Source organism: Micropterus salmoides, unplaced genomic scaffold (assembly GCF_014851395.1).
Source record: "Micropterus salmoides isolate LMB-PRFRI ecotype aquatic unplaced genomic scaffold, ASM1485139v1 Ms_hic_scaffold_19, whole genome shotgun sequence".
In the NCBI taxonomy this organism is placed as follows: Eukaryota; Metazoa; Chordata; class Actinopteri; order Centrarchiformes; family Centrarchidae; genus Micropterus; species Micropterus salmoides.
The window spans coordinates 19,268,321-19,287,759 of record NW_024041039.1 but is presented as its reverse complement, the minus strand read 5'-3'; the positions used below and the strand labels follow the sequence as shown (position 1 = coordinate 19,287,759).

The 19,439-nt window shown below is 40.2% G+C and overlaps 3 protein-coding genes across 3 annotated transcripts; 2 read left to right on the top strand and 1 right to left on the bottom strand.

The window, feature by feature from the left end:
- The first annotated feature begins 13 nt into the window (after nt 1–13).
- On the top strand, nt 14–3,374 carry LOC119910308. The gene is made up of 3 exons (XM_038728830.1): nt 14–126; nt 998–2,441; nt 2,971–3,374. Exons 2-3 carry the CDS (start codon nt 1,053–1,055, stop codon nt 3,067–3,069), a joined length of 1,488 nt encoding a protein of 495 aa, XP_038584758.1. The 5' UTR covers nt 14–126; nt 998–1,052; the 3' UTR covers nt 3,070–3,374.
- LOC119910306 (serine/threonine-protein kinase Nek9) lies at nt 3,357–11,337 on the bottom strand. Its single transcript, XM_038728828.1, has 23 exons — nt 10,598–11,337; nt 9,886–10,063; nt 9,726–9,781; nt 9,574–9,644; nt 9,343–9,448; nt 8,775–8,906; nt 8,566–8,676; nt 8,385–8,449; nt 8,211–8,261; nt 7,924–8,116; nt 7,688–7,832; nt 7,386–7,586; nt 7,172–7,218; nt 6,867–7,028; nt 6,666–6,774; nt 6,425–6,586; nt 6,097–6,264; nt 5,966–6,025; nt 5,641–5,828; nt 5,371–5,526; nt 5,151–5,255; nt 5,005–5,058; nt 3,357–4,919 (listed from the first exon to the last, which is right to left on the bottom strand). The coding sequence occupies exons 1-23, from the start codon at nt 10,781–10,783 to the stop codon at nt 4,740–4,742; spliced, it is 2,886 nt and encodes a 961-aa protein (XP_038584756.1). The 5' UTR covers nt 10,784–11,337; the 3' UTR covers nt 3,357–4,739.
- A 763-nt stretch (nt 11,338–12,100) lies between these two features.
- Nucleotides 12,101–16,949, top strand: LOC119910310 (CD209 antigen-like protein E). The gene is made up of 6 exons (XM_038728832.1): nt 12,101–12,377; nt 12,480–12,599; nt 12,824–13,087; nt 13,178–13,341; nt 15,307–15,449; nt 16,325–16,949. Exons 1-6 carry the CDS (start codon nt 12,314–12,316, stop codon nt 16,470–16,472), a joined length of 903 nt encoding a protein of 300 aa, XP_038584760.1. The 5' UTR covers nt 12,101–12,313; the 3' UTR covers nt 16,473–16,949.
- The last annotated feature ends 2,490 nt before the right edge of the window (nt 16,950–19,439 follow it).

Below are 19,439 nucleotides of genomic sequence, written 5' to 3'. Positions count from 1 at the left end.
GGTTTCTAAGCAACGAATGTAAACGTTGGGACAGGAGAAAGGAGTTGCGAGGTGTTAGTATGGCTATTTATTTATATAACTAGCTAAACTCAACTTTACTTTTAATTCAGACGACATACAAAGCCAGTAAGTTTTTCAAATTCTAGACGGGGTTTGGGGGGACTTTGTCAACCGTACAAGTAGATAATAGCTCGCAAATTATTTTCTAAGGTTTACCTCAATTTGATTAGCAAATGTTATCGAAGAAACACAAGAAATGCCATGTCAGCATTGTTTTGTCAGAGTATTATATTGCAGATGTTTCTAACGTTAACCTCTTGCCTGTTTTGATAATAATAATGTGATTATAAACTTTATTAAATAGCATTTTTCTTAACAATGTTACAGATCGCTTTGCAAAAAAAAAAAAAAAAAAAAAGTCCCACCTCAAGATCCACTTAGGTACTTGCTTGCTCTAGAGTTTTCCACCATGGTCTTCATTAGCACATTATAAGTAGCTCATTTGTCATTGAACCATAGATGTGAAAAGTTTCTGTGTTGGTGAGCTTGACAGTTCATTCTTGATCTTAAAACTAGCAGCTGACAAACCACTCTATACTCAAGGTCCACTTACCTGCATATTTTGGAGCTTTTTACCAAATCACATCAACAAACTTCATCTGCTTATTTGGTCGAAAGCTAAAGAAAAAGTAAGAAGACCTAGAGTTGTCAACTACTGTTTTCAAAGTCAAGAATGAGCTGACTGTCAAGTTCAAACTAAGGGCTTGTACAATTTGTATTTGTTGCACATGCCTTTCTTACTAGGCTGTTAGTTGTTCTGACTTATTTTTTTTCTACATTTAGAATAGAGACTAATTACATGGCAAATATTCAGTCACACCTGTGCTGTAATTTTATACAAATGATCAGATGCTGCAGATGCGAGATTTGTTCTCGGAGCCTTTTTCTCTACGAAGCGTACAATTTTTCTGCTTGATTTTTCTTTTTTGAAATACAGGAGGAAAAAACACAGCGGGTGGTCTGGAGGGCTCAGGTGTCCTTCGCAAAGATCTATGGAACAACATTACAACCTCGAAGAAACGATCTTTAACAACAGAAGTCATGAGCACACAAGAAGAAGACACAGTCCTCAAGGGCAGTCCAACATTGCAGGAAAAAGCCATGACAAGGTCTATACTCAACAACAACATGGTGCTGTACCTGGTAGGAGAACAGATGGATTAAACCAGCCATTTCCAAACAAGCCTGTTAGCCACAGAAGTGCTCTCAACCCCAGGACACAAGACCCACTTGATCTGTATGATTTTGAGGAAATCACTATCACAAAACAAACTAAAGGCATTCTGTCGTCCCAAGAACATCATTCAAATGGTATCAGAGAGGCCACTGGATCCCAGCATCCAAGAAAAGACTCACACAGTCTGCCCAGAGGAGAACTGCAGATGGCCAGAGCAATCCATGCAAAACAGCTCATGCTTCAGGAGAAGCTGTGGAGGGTTGAAGAAAAAATAAGGCAAAAAATCCACAAAGACAGTGTTTACGCTGCTGCAGGTGATGACCACACAAGGGAGGAGGAGAGGTACAACAGAGCAGAGAGGGGAATAGCTCAGACTAGTCTGTCTGATCACCAGATGAGATACCCAGTGAGAAACAGAGAAATGATGATGCCAGTAAAAAGACAAGAGGATATTAAACAACTTAGGAGGAGGCAAGATCAGAGGAATGAAAACATAATGAGAAATATGCATGAAGAAGAGGGGGCCAGGTGGAAAAGAGGGGAAATAGAAGTTGCGCAGTCACAAAGAAAAGGACATAAAGGAACTCATCATATCAAAGTCGATGAGCAAGAAGTGAGCGGAGGGTTGAACCTGTCATGGTGGGAAAATGTGAAAGAGCACACCAAAAGAAAAGGAGGGGATGAAAAAGGTAACGGCATTTGGGGAGTGACAGGTGTAAAGTCACAGGATGCAACAAAGAAAGCAAAAGGAAGAGAACAAAATACAACCTCTATGGGCGATAAAGGTTGGACAAGAGAAAATAAATACTGGGAGACATTTAAGGAGATGTATGGTTCAGACGATGAACGAGACTTGCCTCAAATGAGTCAACAGAAAACCTCTCACAGAGCTACAAGAGAAAACCACAGAGGTGCAGAAAGAAAACTGGCTGGGGAACTACTGCTTCCACCTGTTTCTAATCATTCCAGCAGACCAGAGCAGGCGGAGCTCAGGATTACTGACAGCACAGACACCGACCTCCAGCTTCTCCCTTGCAGAATCTGCAACAGAAAGTTTGCAAGTGAAAGAATAGAGAAGCATGTCCAAATCTGTAAAAAGGTGAAGCAATCACATCGTCAAGTTTTTAACTCCTACATCAGTAGGACTAAGGGATCCGCCATTGAGGAGTTCTGGAAAACCCACAGCAGAACAGAGACTCCAGAGGTAAGCCAGTACATTTTCAGCTCTTCACCCTTCCAATTTTACAAAGATTTATATTAAAGGTACCCTGTGGAGTTTTTGACTATGGATGGAGCATTGCTTTTAAGAATGCGTTTCATAAAAAGAATTTTAAGAACTCCACAGGGTAGCTTTACATTTACAAAGTCTAATGATTAGTTTAGCTCAAAGTCATTTTAGTAATTTTAACCTTGATGACATGATAGTGGATACAAGGGTTATTGTTGGCCCAAATTTGTATTAGAGCATGTGATACAAGCGGTTTTAAAGACAAGTCATTTACTAGCCAAATGGAATCTAATGAAAATATGTAATTGGTTGCATAATGGGAAATGTAGGATTGCATAGTTTGGTCTCGACAGACACTGGAGACTAAAAGTCAGGATCTTGGCAACTGCTGTTTAAATTTCAGTCATTCATTTTCCCTAGTTCCCAACTTTAAAGGAATCTAATGCTAAATTGATTATCTTGAGTATTTACTGTTTTTAAATGGTATCTTTTTTTTTTTCTTCAGGTTGTAAAGAAAATGAACCTAAGACAAAACAACAAGGCAAACACAAGAAATCTGCATGAGGGTCGACTCCCAGCTGGAACTTCAAAATGGTCCAAGTGAGCCAACCCGAACGGACCCACACACGGACCAATCCTCAGGTGTCAGCACACCAAGTCACCCATCACAATCTCGTTATTGTTAGTAGTCTCTGAATAGTTTGATTTAATCCCTTATTAGAATTTTGTTATACATCTCCAGGTCTACATTGTTGGAATATATTTCCTATTAACTGAACAGCAATGATTAGTTTTGGCTCTTTACAAAGACGGTGCATGTTAAATAGAACAAATACAAACAGCTAGGGTATGTTGTAGCTTACATTGTGGGAAATATTGACTATACACATATAACAAAAGACAGCTGGTAGTTTTATTTAGGGCTTTTACACAAAGCATGGCACAACAGTGTGTACAATATTTGGTTAGCTTGAAAAATAACTGTATTTTAAACGCTGTCAATACACTGTAAAAAAACAACAAATTTAACTTAGGCACGGCATTGTCATAGTTGCACTAATTTTGGTTTCAATAGCTTGCTAAGGCACTACTGCCAGTGTTGTACTTTACTGTTGACACTGACAGTTCACAGACTACAAGTAAACACATTCTAAGATAACTATGACAAAAGGTTGTACACGCGCACGTTTTTGTTATAACACACAATAAACGGGCTTCAAACAAAAAACTAAATGCAAATACATATTTGCTTTCACAAATGATGCAAAATATGGCATAACATTTCAGAAAGTACCAAAGACAGGTAAAATTGTTACAAAATGCAATAACATTATAGCTGCAAGGTCAGCTATATTATATATGCTTTACAGACCATGTTTTCCACGTTTAAAGAAAACCGTTCAAGTGTTCATACATGTCACAATAAAGAAGACAGACCTACATGTGCTGCACCAGCAAGAATTCCCAAGTCAAAGGCAATAAGAAAAAGTAACTAAAAGTAGTACAAAAATGAATCAGTAGTTTTGTGTTTCACACAATAAAACATGCAAATTTAAAAAGCATATACTTGCATAATAATTTGAATATGTTTGTAATAGCTAACATGATAAATATGGCCAAAATGTATTAGACGCTATTTTGTATTTGGCACTTTAGCTTGTTACGAATATCAAATGAAATAAAAATAACTAAAAATAAAGTGATATAAGAAAGTTACGTTTTCACATTGGAAGATGGCGCTAACATGAGTCAAACTGCACAACATACTGGCTGCCCATCTCTCAACAACTGAGAACAGGAAACAGCAATCTTTGCACGTATTAGTGAATGGTTTCCTATTTGCATAAGCTATTATCTGAGGCACTAAGGACTGAAGTCTGAATGCTGACATCATTTGTAGTCAACAATAATACCACCAAAACATGGATTTAACATTCACATTGCAGAATAACACTATTCTCACTATGACGATCGTCTCTTGTGGTGTCAAGGTCCGATGCTTCATGTTGAATCCAGCCAACATTTCAGGTGAACACAAGTGTGCATTTGCAAGGTATTATACAGTATTACGTATGAAATAAAATGTAATCGTGTGACTTGGCACTCTGTCAAACATGTATACTGTAATGTAACCACTGTGAATGGGCACAAGGCTGCACCCTCTGCTGCACCTATAACCCAGCCTCCACTTCCCATCTAACCAGCTTGTTTAATTCAATATTTGCTAAGAGTTTTGACACTTCTCCCACGATCAGGACATCTGCAGATTGAGTCTCAAACACTGGCCCCAGCAGATCGGCCCCCATGGCTTGTGAATCCGCCTCCTCTTCTTCCTCCATCCCCGGGCATACGATCAGAGTGATGGTTTCCGTTATTGTCACATCCTGCTTCCCGTAGCGTTAGACGACTGATTGCTGCCCAGAGCCTTTCATTCTCCTTCTGCTGCTCATCGACCTACAGACGGCAGGAATGCATGCTGTTACTCGCGCTTAAATCTGCACTGAGGAGGGGAAGGTGGCTTTTGGGAAAAATGTCTCACCTGCTTCTCAAGCATCTGAATCCTTATGTCTTGATGAGCGACTGTCTCTCGCAGCTGCAAAATAAGCTCTTCTGTCAAATACTGAGGCAATGGGATGTACTGATGAGATCATGTTTTTTGCACTGTTGAGTGTGCAGATTTTATACCTGTGTGACTTCATTACTTGCTTTGCAACATGCACCCAATTCTCCTTTTTTGCAGACATCACCCTCCTCCAGTCCATTGACTTTATCACAGCTCATTCGTTTAGTCTGTCAAAAATTGAGTGTAGACAGTGGATTGCAGTATTACACAGTATGAACAGCAGTATTTGGAGTATGTAATTCATGTCTAGAGTGGTACAAAGGACAGCTATTTTGGCATTACCGATAGGCCTTTCTTACTGCTGACTGCTGCTGCTACAGCTTTTAGCTCTTTCAGCTCCTCATAAGGTAGAGTGACGCTCTCTGAGATGGAAGAGAGCTGGTCAGGAATGGGTAGCTCACAGTCTGGTATCGGGATGTACTCTGCGTCTTCAAGCTCCTGTTGGATGAAAACCACCCTAAATTAGAACTCAGTGAGTCTACATTCAGATTTTTCTGTCTTATGACTCAAACAAAGATTTCCTTATTCGTCGTTGCTTTCATGGTAACAAACCTTTCTAAGCCAGAGAGGGCAGGAGCTGTCCCCAGTCTGATTTGCCATTGACATCATTGGGGTCTCCATGAAGCACTCCTCTGTATTATCCTCCAGTGTACCCCCAAGGCCCCTGTCACGACACTCTGTCTCTGAACCAGGTTCTATGTCTAGATCCACTGTTGATGTAGATGCCTCCTGGCCCAGTCCTATATATCCACACATACAGTGATGCACACACAAACAATATAGAATTGCATGTATAAGTGTAGACTTATTCTTATTCTATTCAAGCAAAGAAAATTAATCACTACACAAATTAGTAACTGAAGAAAAAAGTATTTACCACTTCCAACTGACAGTCCACTGCTGTTAGAGCGAATAGTCTTGGAGTTCAGCACTTTCTCTGCAAAGAAGAAAATCGTATTAGACAGTTGGCTGCTTGCACCATTATACATTTTAAGCCTGGCTACTAACCCATTATGATAATGGTATGCCAGCCACGGCAAGAGAGGTCCGGTACATGGTGGAGGGAACCAAAGATGGGCCTTGGCATGGCAGGGCAAACCTCTGAGCCAAATCCCTTGTCAGCAGGCATCCCAAGTCGCCCATTTCCTGCGTTTCCCCATGCAAAGATCTGATTGTCTGCAAGAAACACAAACAGATGGTGATATTATCCTCTGGAACAAAAGTCTTGGGATGTGGCGTCTGTGAAAAAATAAAACTGCCGCAAACCTGGACATAAAATCCAAAATATATACATATTATTGCCATAGATACACCACAGGACCATTCATCTTCTTACCCTCAGTGGCTGCAATGGTGAAGCCGTCTCCACATGAGACTTTGGTCACTATCTTCCCTCCAAAGGGTCCGACAAGGACTTGGACACCCATGTGTTTCTTAAAGTCCTTCACACCCTGCTGTCCGTACTTGTTGCAACCAAAGGTGATCAGACGACCACGTTCTGCAAAGCCAGAAATCATGTGAAATAATACTTCTTTGAAATGGTGACAAATCACTATAAGAGCCTTGTTTTGCAGTACCATCAATGGCAGCTGTGTGGGTCTTTCCTGGAGATATGGTCTGGATCTTGAACCGCGACAGCTGCTTTGCCAAGGTCAGCGTGGTGGTATAAGGTATTCCCTGGTAACCCTAGTGTGGTGTACAGGGGGAAAAAAACATATAAACATAGCTGCATCACCAAACATCTCTATTATTGTCCTCCTTTAAGTATAACGCAGTACCTCTCCAGGGTGATTTTTGAGACCAGAGACTCCCTGGTTCAGACCAAGCTTATTGAATTCATTGTTTCCACACGCTAGGACTTTGCCAGCTTCTGTCAAAAAGAAGGTTCCATCGCTGCCACATGACACTGAGGAGATGGTGGCACCTTTAGGTATCTCCACCTGGGAAAACCAGAAAACAGAAATTACTTTTGGAATAATTTTATTATTTATTTATCATATTGCTTAAAACACTTTGCTCCTGCAAAGCTTTAGTCTCTTGACAGATAGTCAAGAGTATACCAGAACAGGGAACAAAATCTTACTTGCATCGGAGAAGAGAAGTCATCCTCACATTCCAGGCCGAGACGTCCTGCAGCAGGAAAATAGAGCAATTTTGACTGAGAACTCTTAGTATGACTGTATTTAAAGAGTGTCAGTATCTCCACCTGCTGGCTACAGTTATAACAGCAAAATCAACCTGGCAGAGGCCTAATGATATCAGCTGAAAACAACAGTAAATGCATCAACCCTATGTACCATACTCTCCGCAGCCCCAGGAATAGATGTCCCCACTCTGAGTCAGGACCACCACGTGGTTGTCTCCACATGAAACTTGGCGAACAGGCCGCTCCTCGAAAAACTTCAAAAGCACTGGCTCCAAAATCTCCACGCCGAGCTCACCCTCCACTCCAATGCAGCCGTAATAGTCGGACCCAAACATGTACATCTGGTCCTCATCTGCAAAAGCAGTAGCACCAGAGTGTTAAAAAAGTGTGGCTTTACAGAAAGTTTTTTTTTTTCTCAAGTTCCTGCTTTTGCAGGAAGCTTTCCTCACTCACCAGTAACACAGGCAGTGAAGTCAGCCCCACATGCCACCTGTCGGATGGCCTTCCCCTGCAGCTTCTCTACCTTCTTTGGCTGCCGGTATGAAGCCTGGTCTCCGTGCCCCAGCTGGCCCACCATCTTGGCTCCACCTTGGACATTCTGAAGACAAGGTTGAGAAAGTTCTTTGTAGCAATGCACAAGAACAACTGGATCCAGTATCTCTCTCCCAGAGTGATGGCTCAATACTCACAGCCCAGGTATACAGCTCCTTTTCCACCGTCACCACTGCAAAGTGACTCTCCCCTGCACACACATGTTGAGCACTGCTGCCTCCTTTGAACGTGTCCATTTTCTGGGGGGTGAACTTCCCTCCACCCCAGAAGTACACCTCCCTTGAGCGTGTAGTCACCACAGCAACTGGAGTGTCACTCACTGTACTCAGCCTGTGGTGCAGCCAGGACAACAAATCAGTTATACACTGGAAAAACCTTACTTAAGGGAACATACTTTTACAACTGAGTGACAAGTGAAACTTACTTTGGTTTTTTTATTGCTGAATTTAACAGGGCAACACGCTCTTCAAGCTCCCTAACAAAGAATGAAGTTGTCAGCGGGTCATGCGTGTTTGACGTCACTGCATCCAACAGAATGTAAAATATTTTTTTAAGGAAATAAAGAAAACAACACTATTTTCCCTTTCAACCAACTTACTGTCTACAGCAGGAGATGAATGGCTGGTCCAGAATCTGCTCAGTTGTAGGCCTCTTTGCAGGATCCTGCACAAAAATACCACAACCAGCTTTTTCTTTGCACACAGTATTATCTCTGGCATCAATCCATTTGCTTCTTAACAATCTGAAACAAGACTCTTCTGATTATTCCCCTCACTCACTTGATCGAGGCACTCGTATACCAGTTGGATCAATGCAGACGAATAAACATCCGAGTTCACATCCATGGTCCAGTTGCCCTGGACTATTTTCACGCAGAGATTCAGAGGGTTCTTATGGATACAAACAGCAAAATGAATTAATTCTGGTTCAAAAAATACGATTTCAATGCAAATAATCAAAACTATTTCTAGCAAGTTAACAAACCCACCGTTGCATCAAATGTTCTTGTAAGAGTTAGCACTTCAAAAAGAACACAACCCATTGCCCAGATGTCTGATTTGAAGTTGTACTTTGCTCCCTGGCACAATTCAGGTGACATATAATATGGAGTTCCCACACACTGGATTTACAGAGGAAGAAAAAGTGTGAAAAAACAATTAGTAAAACATGTACCTCAAGATGATGGAGAAGGAGTGATGACATAGAACTGTGTAGTGCAATACCTCAAATAATAAGTATTTGCAAAGTAAACTGAAAGTCTCACTCACAATCTCATATAACCTGTGATCAACTCTACCGTCTTAATTGTCATTAAAGAACAGCAGCATCCAAGATGACAACAAATTATTACAATTAAAAAAAACTAAAAAACAACACTATACTCTGGATTATGTTGACTGTACCTCTAAATAATAAAGCAATATAAAAAAAGAGCATGCACAAGCCTACATTACCACTATGTTAGTATTTAACCACTGTGTAACATTCAATTAATATTTGCTAAATCATAGCCAGTCTGGTTAAAGATGCTAGGGGGGAAAACATTCACAACTTACAGTCTCTGCCATTGAAAACTCAGAGTCTAGCTTCTTTGCGAGTCCATAGTCGCCCAGCTTAATGAGGTCAGTCTTGGTCAGGAAAATGTTTAGAGTTTTGATATCTCTGCAAGAAAAAAAAAAACATTGTTCCATTACCAAAAAGAACCACTATAAGGAAAGAAAAATAAAAAGTCAAGTGACCTGCCAGATGCCTCAAGAGCATGAAAGAAAACAGGCAAAGAATCTTACCTATGTAAGATCCCAGCCTTGTGAATGTGAGACACTGCTGAGGCAATTTGGTACAGATACCATATGACCACCTGAAGAAACACGTTAAAAATGTGAAAATGTCACAGAGAATAGTTTGTCTGTATAAAATAAATCCCTGCAATGTTGCATACCTGCTCATTGAAGAGTTTCCCCTTCTGTTGATTGATTTTATCATACAGATTTCCTCCTGTGATGAGAAGGCCATTTAGCATTCTGTTACACATGAACAGCATTCTAACAAATCTCATTCACATCTTTAGAGTGAACACTGAAACTGAAGCGTTTTCTTACCATTGCAATACTCAAGCTCAATGAGCAGGGAGTTTTTATCCATGAAGTGATTGAAGTAGGCTACAATGTTGTTGTGCTCTAGGATGGAGAGGATGCTTATTTCATTCATGACATCTCTGCGCTCCTTTTCGGAGAGCGAGTTCAGGTCCACCTCTTTCCATACCACCAGAGAGTTGTCCTGGGGAAGCCAGATGGGACATCTCATTAAACAATACTAACAAGAGCCTCAAATCAGCATCCAGATGTGTCACAGGGCACAGGGTTGAGTTTCTCTACGATCATATCTACCTACTTACAGAATAGACAGACACAGACAAAATCTTCTCCGATAAGCTGTAATAAATGTATTACAGGACAAAGAATCAAGAAATGTATCTTACCCTCACAGGAATTTCTCACAAGGGCATGGAAATCACAGGAACAATTTGCATTTCAGTAGCTAGACACATACTGTAGCCTACAGTAAATCTGAATAATCCACAAGATGTAATTTAGCACCATTAACAAGACATTTCTGATAACCATGTTTACGTCTGTGCAAGGAAAGGTTGTTGGGGCCTTATAAAGTTGCAAAAGACACGTTTTCCTAGCCCTGTTGTTGTTGGTAAACACTTTCAACATAACTTACATGAAGGAAATAGATTTTTGCACGGCATTATGTGTGCCTTTTGAACACAGACAACTGCGCTCCTGGGTCTAGCACCCAACTTACCTCTGTTCTTCTGTACAGAGTGGCTTCACCAAACGCCCCCCTCCCGAGGATCCGGATAGGAATGTAATGCAACTTCTCCTCTTCGCCATTAAATGTTCCCGACGCTAAACGCTCACTGACCACAGACCCGCCACCCAAATCTGAATTTAGCGAGTCGAAGTGTCTTTCATAGTCCTCCAGTGACATTTCTGTTTAGGGACTTGTTCGCCAGTGGCAGTGATGGAAATAACCCGAACAGGCCCAACGACAACACTTTCTAAAAGACTCCTACAAAACCGTACACACGTCTAACATGCTACCCGTGTCGGCTAACAAAGAGGCCTGTAAAAGTATTAGTAGTGTGCTACCAGATGCCTCAAGCCACTCCAAGTAGACAAAGTAAGAAAAACACAACGTAGCAAAATACGTGCAACTACCAGTCAAGCATGACACAACAAAAATGAGGACGTTCAGCCAACTTTTTGAAGTTTCAGAATAAAAGGCGTAACTTCAAGCGTGTCGTGGTGTACTTTACGATGAAAGCCAACATTGCGCGTTTCCGGTCCTGTCTCTCTCTTTAGCTCGACTTGGTTTAACATGACGAAAACTACAGCGACGACTGGCACAATAAAACCCTGAGCGGTCATGGACATGGACACAAAATAGGTTCAAGAAGTCTGCATAACAAAAACACAAGTTACGGATGTTTGAAATCGATTGGCCTCGTCTGACACTGAAGAGACAGCAACACATCCATCACCGTTTCCTTGCGCTCATACCCGGAAACTGTCAAAGTAAACGGTTTCTTGGCTAGCAGTTTTTAAAATCTTTTACATTTCTATCAGTCTTTTTTCAAACGTCTCTACTCTACCGTTACTGACTATAAATTCAAATAAGGGACGTGATGCACATAGAAGCTATGCAATTATAAATGTCATACAGCTGTGCACACCTTTCAGTTCACAATTTTAATTTCATACCAAATTATCAGTACATATGTGGCGTAGTGTGACACAAATTTTACAAATGCTATGACAATTTAAACATCTTTTACCGTAAGGGGTTGTATAATAGACCTAAGTGTAAAATCCTATTATGAATAATATTACATTTAGATAACAACATCACTGTATAGAACATTTTCTGGAAAATCACTTGATAGACTGTTAATAGATGAGATAACCAGACAGGTGTTTTGGGCTGATCCGCCACATACCTGGCAAATCAGAGTACCAAGTTATCACACTGATACAAAAAAAATCATATCAAAATCCAATATAGTCATAAAGCTGGCCAGCTCACTGATTTAAAACATTGCCTGCATTGGTCTTCTATCACAAACGGATATTACTAATAACTACTGGTAGGTCACAACCCAGGCTTCTAGACATACATCACACCATCAACCACCCTTCTGATTAGACCTTTGCTCCATGTGGGTGGTCCATTAGAGGCCACCACAACAAACTTTGTAGGCCTAAATCAGTGTGTATCAGGGTGTTTCATGTGTAAAGTACATTAAATTAACTTCTCATTATGTCTGTAGTAGGTCATAGGTCACTAAAATAATGACTTTCAGCAGACATTTCCACATAAGCAAGAGAGGGTGAAGGGGAGTCAAGGACACTCGCGCACACGGATTTGTAATATTGACAGAGCAGCTGCCTCACACAGATAAAAGTGACATTCTGAGTGAATTTCTGTGTAAAACCCTGAAGACCAGAGGGATATCCAGACATGATTTCAGATGATGATATCAGCACAGATGGAAAATCATTACACCTTAACATAAGAAGCAAAGGTAGGCTTGTGTTTTTTAAACTGCTCTTGAAATGAAATGTAGCTAATGTATGATTGATCTGTTGTTCAGTTTGAGCTCACATCAAAGTGTCTGTTTGTTCAGGACCTATGTGCACAGTCAGAGTTGGGTCCAGAAGGCTTCCAGTGTATCCATGGGTTATCGTGTGTTTAGGACTGCTAAACACAATTCTGATGTTAACTGCTATTGTTATTGGGATTTACTGTGAGTACAACTGATCCAAGGTGTTTTATATCTACTTCAGTTGTTTAGAGTCAGTCAGCACACTGTACTGAACAATTCATTAACTATGCTATGGCCATATTTACCAAGCTTATTTAATTAACTATATTTACCCTTTCTATACCCAGTGCAATGAATTGGAAGATACAAAAAAACACTTATAAGATTAATTTAAAAAGTAACTTTCTTATTTCTGCTTATCACAGGTGGCAAAGTCAGTGAGGTATCCGCTCCCCATGAAATAACAGCACAGACTCTAATCATAGAAGTGAAGCAACTTCAGATAATGCAAACTGAAGCGAGCAAAGCTCAAGAAGAGGCCCAACAAGCATTAAAGAAAGAGCTCAGGAAACATCAGCAACTAAAACTGCAGTTAGAACAGAACAAGACACTCAGTGACGACATTCAGAGGCAGCTTGAGACACTACAACTGGAAAAAGTAAAACTGCAGTCTGACAAATCTGATACTTGTAAGACACCTTTGCGTTCACTTTGTAATGCATTTTGGAATCAAACCTTTTCTTCATGTTTTGACTTTAACTAATTTTCTTCTTTAACAGTGGAAAGTTGTGGACGCTGCCCGCCAGGATGGTTTTTATTTAACACGTCATGCTACTTTCATTCTAAATCAGCATCCAATCCCTTAAAGAACTGGTCAGACAGCAGGGCGGACTGTATCAGCCGTGGTGCCAATCTGACTGTGATTGATACCTGGGAGGAGCAGGTGAGTTCAGTATGCTGTAGGTGGAAAACAAGAGATGATAGAGTGGGTAGAGTTAATCTTGATGTTTGAAAGCAGCATTATGTGGTAATCTTATCTTATATATATATATATATATATATATATATATATATATATATATAACAGCTTCAAAATCATTTTGATGGTACACTGACTTGTAATAGGGTGAATAGCATCTCTGTCATTGCACTCCAGGCCCGGGGCACCTGTTATTGCGCTAACATTGGATTCCCGGGCAGGAAAATTATCATGACAATGTTGTAATGCTTTACGGCACCATGTCACAAAGCAACACAACTCTTCAGCAAGCAAGGTATAAGAAGAAGCAACAAGTATATAGTGTGCATTGTAAGTCCTTTGGAAGAAGCTAGCTCGGTATTCTCAGTATGGATTATATGGCAGAGGCTGCAAAGAGACCAAAGAAGACATTGAGGGAGTGAGGAAGAGATAAAGGGAGTAACCTACAAAGCTAGACAGCAAGAGCACTTACAGCAACGTTACAGATGTCAGAGTGTGTTATCTAGTAACTTTGCTAACATCAACTCGAGATTTATAGCTTGTGGTGAGTGACTGAGCAACATGATGTAACTTTTCTGGTGGAGAGTGGCGTCGTGCCGGAGAGGGCAACATAACCAGGCTCAGTATTCAACTTGCTAGTTTTTGATCAGAAGTAATGTAATCACACCAAATGCATGTGGACAACTGTCTTTATTAACAACAGCAGTAAATTACACTCTGAAACCGTAAGCGCCCCAAATCATCGAAAAATGTATCTTTTATCCGTTGTTGCCCTTCTTCGAGAGTAAGGATGGCTAGACAGGGGTATTTGCTCTTAAAACATTGATTTGTGCAGCTTTAAAGGTACCCTGTGTGATAGTTTTGACTACTAGTAGCTCAACAGATATGTGTTGTTCTACTAGCATTCACAAAGAAGCACATGCACAGAGCATGGAGGTGATGTGATACACATTGCTGCTGAATGCTGAAGGATCTGATGTTCAATTGACAGGTCTTTTTCATGGAAAATATTTTGTCATGTCAAAGTAGGAAAAACAAGTTTAAGTAATAAATTCAATTTAGCTGCTTCAGTTTCAGGGTCCTGGTATTGCGTTGTGTCATTAATGTTAATAGTAACACCCATGCTTTTCCTGCTATAACAAGTCAAAATGTCTGCTTTGAAAAAGGGCTATTATACAACAGATACAGTAATGCAGAGGCTTTTAAACTGTGAGACACGACTCATGGCAGTGTTTATAAAACCAGTTATTGTAGTTTGGTCAGCTAATTTGGCCTGATTACTAACACAGTCAACATTTACAGTGGAAATGTGGAGGCAATTAAGGGAACTGAAGTAGTTATAGCATAGAGAAGTGATTTCTGATACTAAAACCAAAATGTCAGAGATAATATGACTAGTCCTTTGGAGCTGGGTTTAACTTGGTCATGCTTAATTGACACATTCAAAAATGATTCTTTAAGTTTGTCTTGATGAAGTTTTTACATTTATCTTTACACAAACTAAGATAATCAAGGTTCACTTACTAGCTTCAGAAGATAAAAACTAATAACTCAATCTAAGAGACTGAGAGTAAAGACTTCACCTCATTTTGAATTGTCATAGTAGGTAAAGCACAGGTGTAATAACATTAATGATGGCTCTTTTCCACAATGTGACATAAGTGGCAGGGAGCCAGCATGTGCCTCACCAGGAGCCTGGAACCTGCTCAAGATTGCAGCCATAACATTCATGCTTTTCCTGAAATGTGAAATGATCTGCAGGGCTGAGCTGTAGATAATGTTAGGCTGGTATGTGAAGCTAATGTTTTTGTTAGACATGCTCCCCCCAGCATCTCATCTTTTGCTAGATAGGCCCGCACTGCTAATAAATATGGTGAAGATTTACCTTTAAATAAAATTTGTGATACTGTTTAACCCCTGTTTACCTAGCTAAATCTTTTTGAGTACCTACCAAAACGGGATGCAAGCATTCGACCGTGGTGGAGCAGGCCTGGGGGAATCTGGATTGGCCTTACGGATATTCAGACAGAGGGCCATTGGGTGTGGCTAAATAATGTGACTCTGGATAAAGGGTATGAGCTTTAAGACTTACTATACAATGTTGATGTGTTAAATGAATCATTTGACATTTTGGGAAATACGATTTTTCGCTTTCTTGTTGATGGATGAGACAATCAATAACACTTCATGTACAGTAAATATGTAGCTAGAGTCAGCAGGTGATTAGCTTAGCCTACTATATAGACTAGAAGCTGGTGGAAACAGCTAGCCTGGCTCTGTCACTGTGCCCGGTCAAGAAAATACAGCATGAAACATGTAAAACCACAACTTGAGTTTTTGCATTTCTGTTTGTGTACGAATTTAAACAAACCAGATATAAAGTGTTGATTAGTGAGCTTTAGAAGTGTTGGCTGGCTTTTAGTGTTTATGCTAAGCTACACTAATTGCCTGCTGACTGTGGCTTCATATTTAGTTTAAACCATGACAGTGGAATCGACCTTCTTATTAACTCTCAGGAAATCATTTAAAAAATTGGAAATTATTGTAATACCCAAAATGTCCAGCTTTTCCATTACTATCATGAGTTAATGTAACCTTCATAATCAAGAATGATCATGAACTTTGTAAATAGATTTCTGAATAGTTGTAAAATGAGATATCCATAAACCACGAGGTGTGTCATCCTGTACTTTTACTAAGTAACATTTTAAAGAAATTTTTAAATGGATGTGATTACAATAGTTTTGGTGTATTACAAATCAAATTGTTAAATGGTGACATATTAATTACACCTGCCTACAACATCAATCTATTGACTGATTCAAATCCTTTCATTTTCCCAACAATTTATGCAAAAAAGAAGATATATAATAGAAGACATACATAGGAGAATATGTAAGACACACACACATACACACGTTAAAGCATAACTATGGCCTTGCTTTAGGTACTGGATACAAGGGGAGCCCAACAACTATGGAACAGAGGGTGAGCACTGTGTGGCTCTTATGAATATTAACAACCCAATGGCAACGTGGTATGACGCAAGCTGCCAAACGAACAAGGAATGGTTATGTGAAATGGAACCCAACTAGCTGTGGAGAGCATGGTGGTCCATATCAAGGCTAAACTTTTGTCTCAAAGAAGTTGCCTCCATGTCAACAAGCTCGGAAACCATTACATGAGTAGAGAAGACCCAGCTATTTCCCATATGGATTTATTGCAAGTTTCTCTTGTCTTGAAAAAATGCATGTCTCAATTGTACTGTGCTTTGATATCCTTAATCTTAATCTCAACACTCTGCTATCCCCGGACAGTTTAGAGGCTTTACTGAGGGGATTATTAATCTTACAGTGGTTGTACATGTTTCAGCAGTGATGGTTTTAATTAATACTTGATAATATTATGAATGTTTTTATTCTTATTTTCTGCTCTCGTATTTTCTGTTATGCTTTTTTTTTACTGCTTAGTTATAACATGCTAGCACACTAACACGACTGTACACTCTTACTAGGTAAATAATAAACATAAATTATGTAATAATAAAAATAAATAATGTGAAGAAAGGTTGAGTGAATGAATTACATTTTTGTGACTGTACTACTTTGGTGTAGCATTGCACAAATTTTACATATGATATTGAGTTTGAACAATAAATTAAGACTCTCCTTCTAAGCAACACTTATATTAGTGGGCAGCAGGGGGTGCAATAAGTGATTTCTACAGTTTACTCTTGATAACATTGGTTAACTGTTGGCTGTCCACTCAAAGTTTCCCACAACTCATGGGGTCAAAACTCAGATTTCCAGATGTACATCACAACCACCCATTGGTTTATACACTGCTCAAAAAAATAAAGGGAACACTAAAATAACACATCCTAGATCTGAATGAATGAAATAAGAATAGAATTAAATACTCCTTTCTTTACATAGTTGAATGTGCTGACAACAAAATCACACCAAAATTATCAATGGAAATCTAATTTATCAACCCATGGAGGTCTGGATTTGGAGTCACACTCAAAATCAAAGTGGAAAACCACATTACAAGCCAATACAACTTTGATGTAATGTCCTTAAAACAAGTCAAAATGAGGCTCAGTAGTGTGTGTGGCCTCCACGTGCCTGTATGACCTCCCTACAACGCCTGGGCATGCTCCTGATGAGGTGGCGGATGGTCTCCTGAGGGATCTCCTCCAAGACCTGGACTAAAGCATCCACCACCTCCTGGACAGTCTGTGGTGCAACGTGGCGTTGGTGGATGAAGCAAGAAATGATGGCCTACTGGAGGTCATTTTGCAGGGCTCTGGCAGTGCTCCTCCTGCTCCTCCTTGCACAAAGGCGGAGGTAGCGGTCCTGCTGCTGGGTTGTTGCCCTCCTACAGCCTCCTCCACGTCTCCTGATGTACTGGCCTGTCTCCTGGTAGCGCCTCCATGCTCTGGACACTACGCAGACAGACACAGCAAACCTTCTTGCCACAGCTCACATTGATGTGCCATCCTGGATGAGCTGCACTACCTGAGCCACTTGTGAGGGTTGTAGACTCCGTCTCATGCTACCACTAGAGTGAAAGCACCGCCAGCATTCAAAAGTGACCAAAACATCAGCCAGGAAGCATAGAAACTGAGAAGTGGTCTGTGGTCACCACCTGCAGAACCACTCCTTGATTGGGGGTGTCTTGCTAATTGCCTGTAATTTCCACCTGTTGTCTAATCCATTTGCACAACAGCATGTGAAATTGAATGTCAATCAGTGTTGCTTCCTAAGTGAACAGTTTGATTTCACAGGAGTGTGATTGACTTACATTGTGTTGTTTAAGTGTTCCCTTATTTTTTTGAGCAGTGTATCTTTTCCCCATGTGGGCACCACACTAGAACCCACTAAATAAAACTTTGTCTGGCTTTGTTTGTTGTACCATTTGTCTAAAAAAGAAAACTGTTCCATATATAATGAGGGATAGCTGGAACACAAGTAAGTACGCACACTGACACACAGACGGTTTTGTAATATTTACAGAGCAGCTGCCTCACACAGATAAAAGTGACATGAGTAAAAATCTGACAACCAGAGGGATATCTAGACACGATTTCAAATGATGACAACAGCACATTACATTTAGCTGATGCGTTTATACAAAGCGAATTACAATTGCTATACATGTCAGAGGTCACACGCTTCTGGAGCAACTAGGGGTTAAGTGTCTTGCTCAGGGACAAAATGGTGGATGGATCACAGTGGGGGATTGAACCTGTGTCTCTCACAACAAAGGCATAGTCTTATCCACTGCCCCACTGCCACCCCTAAGCACAGATGAAAAATCATTGCGCCATACAGGAATACAGCTCATAGACATACAGGAGCATGACTGATCTGTTGTTCAGTGTGAGCTCACACCAAAGTGTCTGTTTGTTCAGTATCTACTGTATGTGCACGGTCAGATTTGGGTCCAGAAGTCTTCCACTGTGTCCATGGGTTACTGCTAAACACTATTCTGATGTTAACTTCTATTATTATTGGGATTTCCTGTGAGTACAACTGATAATAATGTAAACACAAAATTATTGATTGCATAAGTTAAAATCACCACTGATAAGATGAACCTATTCTTCGCTGCTATGAAGCCTTGCAGTACAGCGTTGTGATGCTTTCTTACAGGTCGCAAAGGAAGAGTTGTGTAACATGAATTTAGCAGCATGCAGCCTGCAGGATAACTGACTTGGGAGTCAGATTTATTTTCCAGCAAGTGCCTCCAAATGACAATTTGTGTTAAAAAAAACTCTTGTTCACTCAATGCAACACTTAATGCCTCTCACAAAGTATCTCCTACAGTACACTGAACTGCACTGATTAAGAGTGTTTAATAATAACGGGGTGGATTTTTCTGTGTAAACATTATGTTTAATAATGCTGTTGCAAATCCCCATTCTCAAGTTTAGTTTGATTGTTACAGCTGTCCCACTGATAAAAGGAAGCACTCAGCTCTTCTGGTTATAAGATATGGCAAACCATTCAGTTGGCGGTGCTTGCAGCACATGGAGAATCCACAGAGAAGGGAAAATT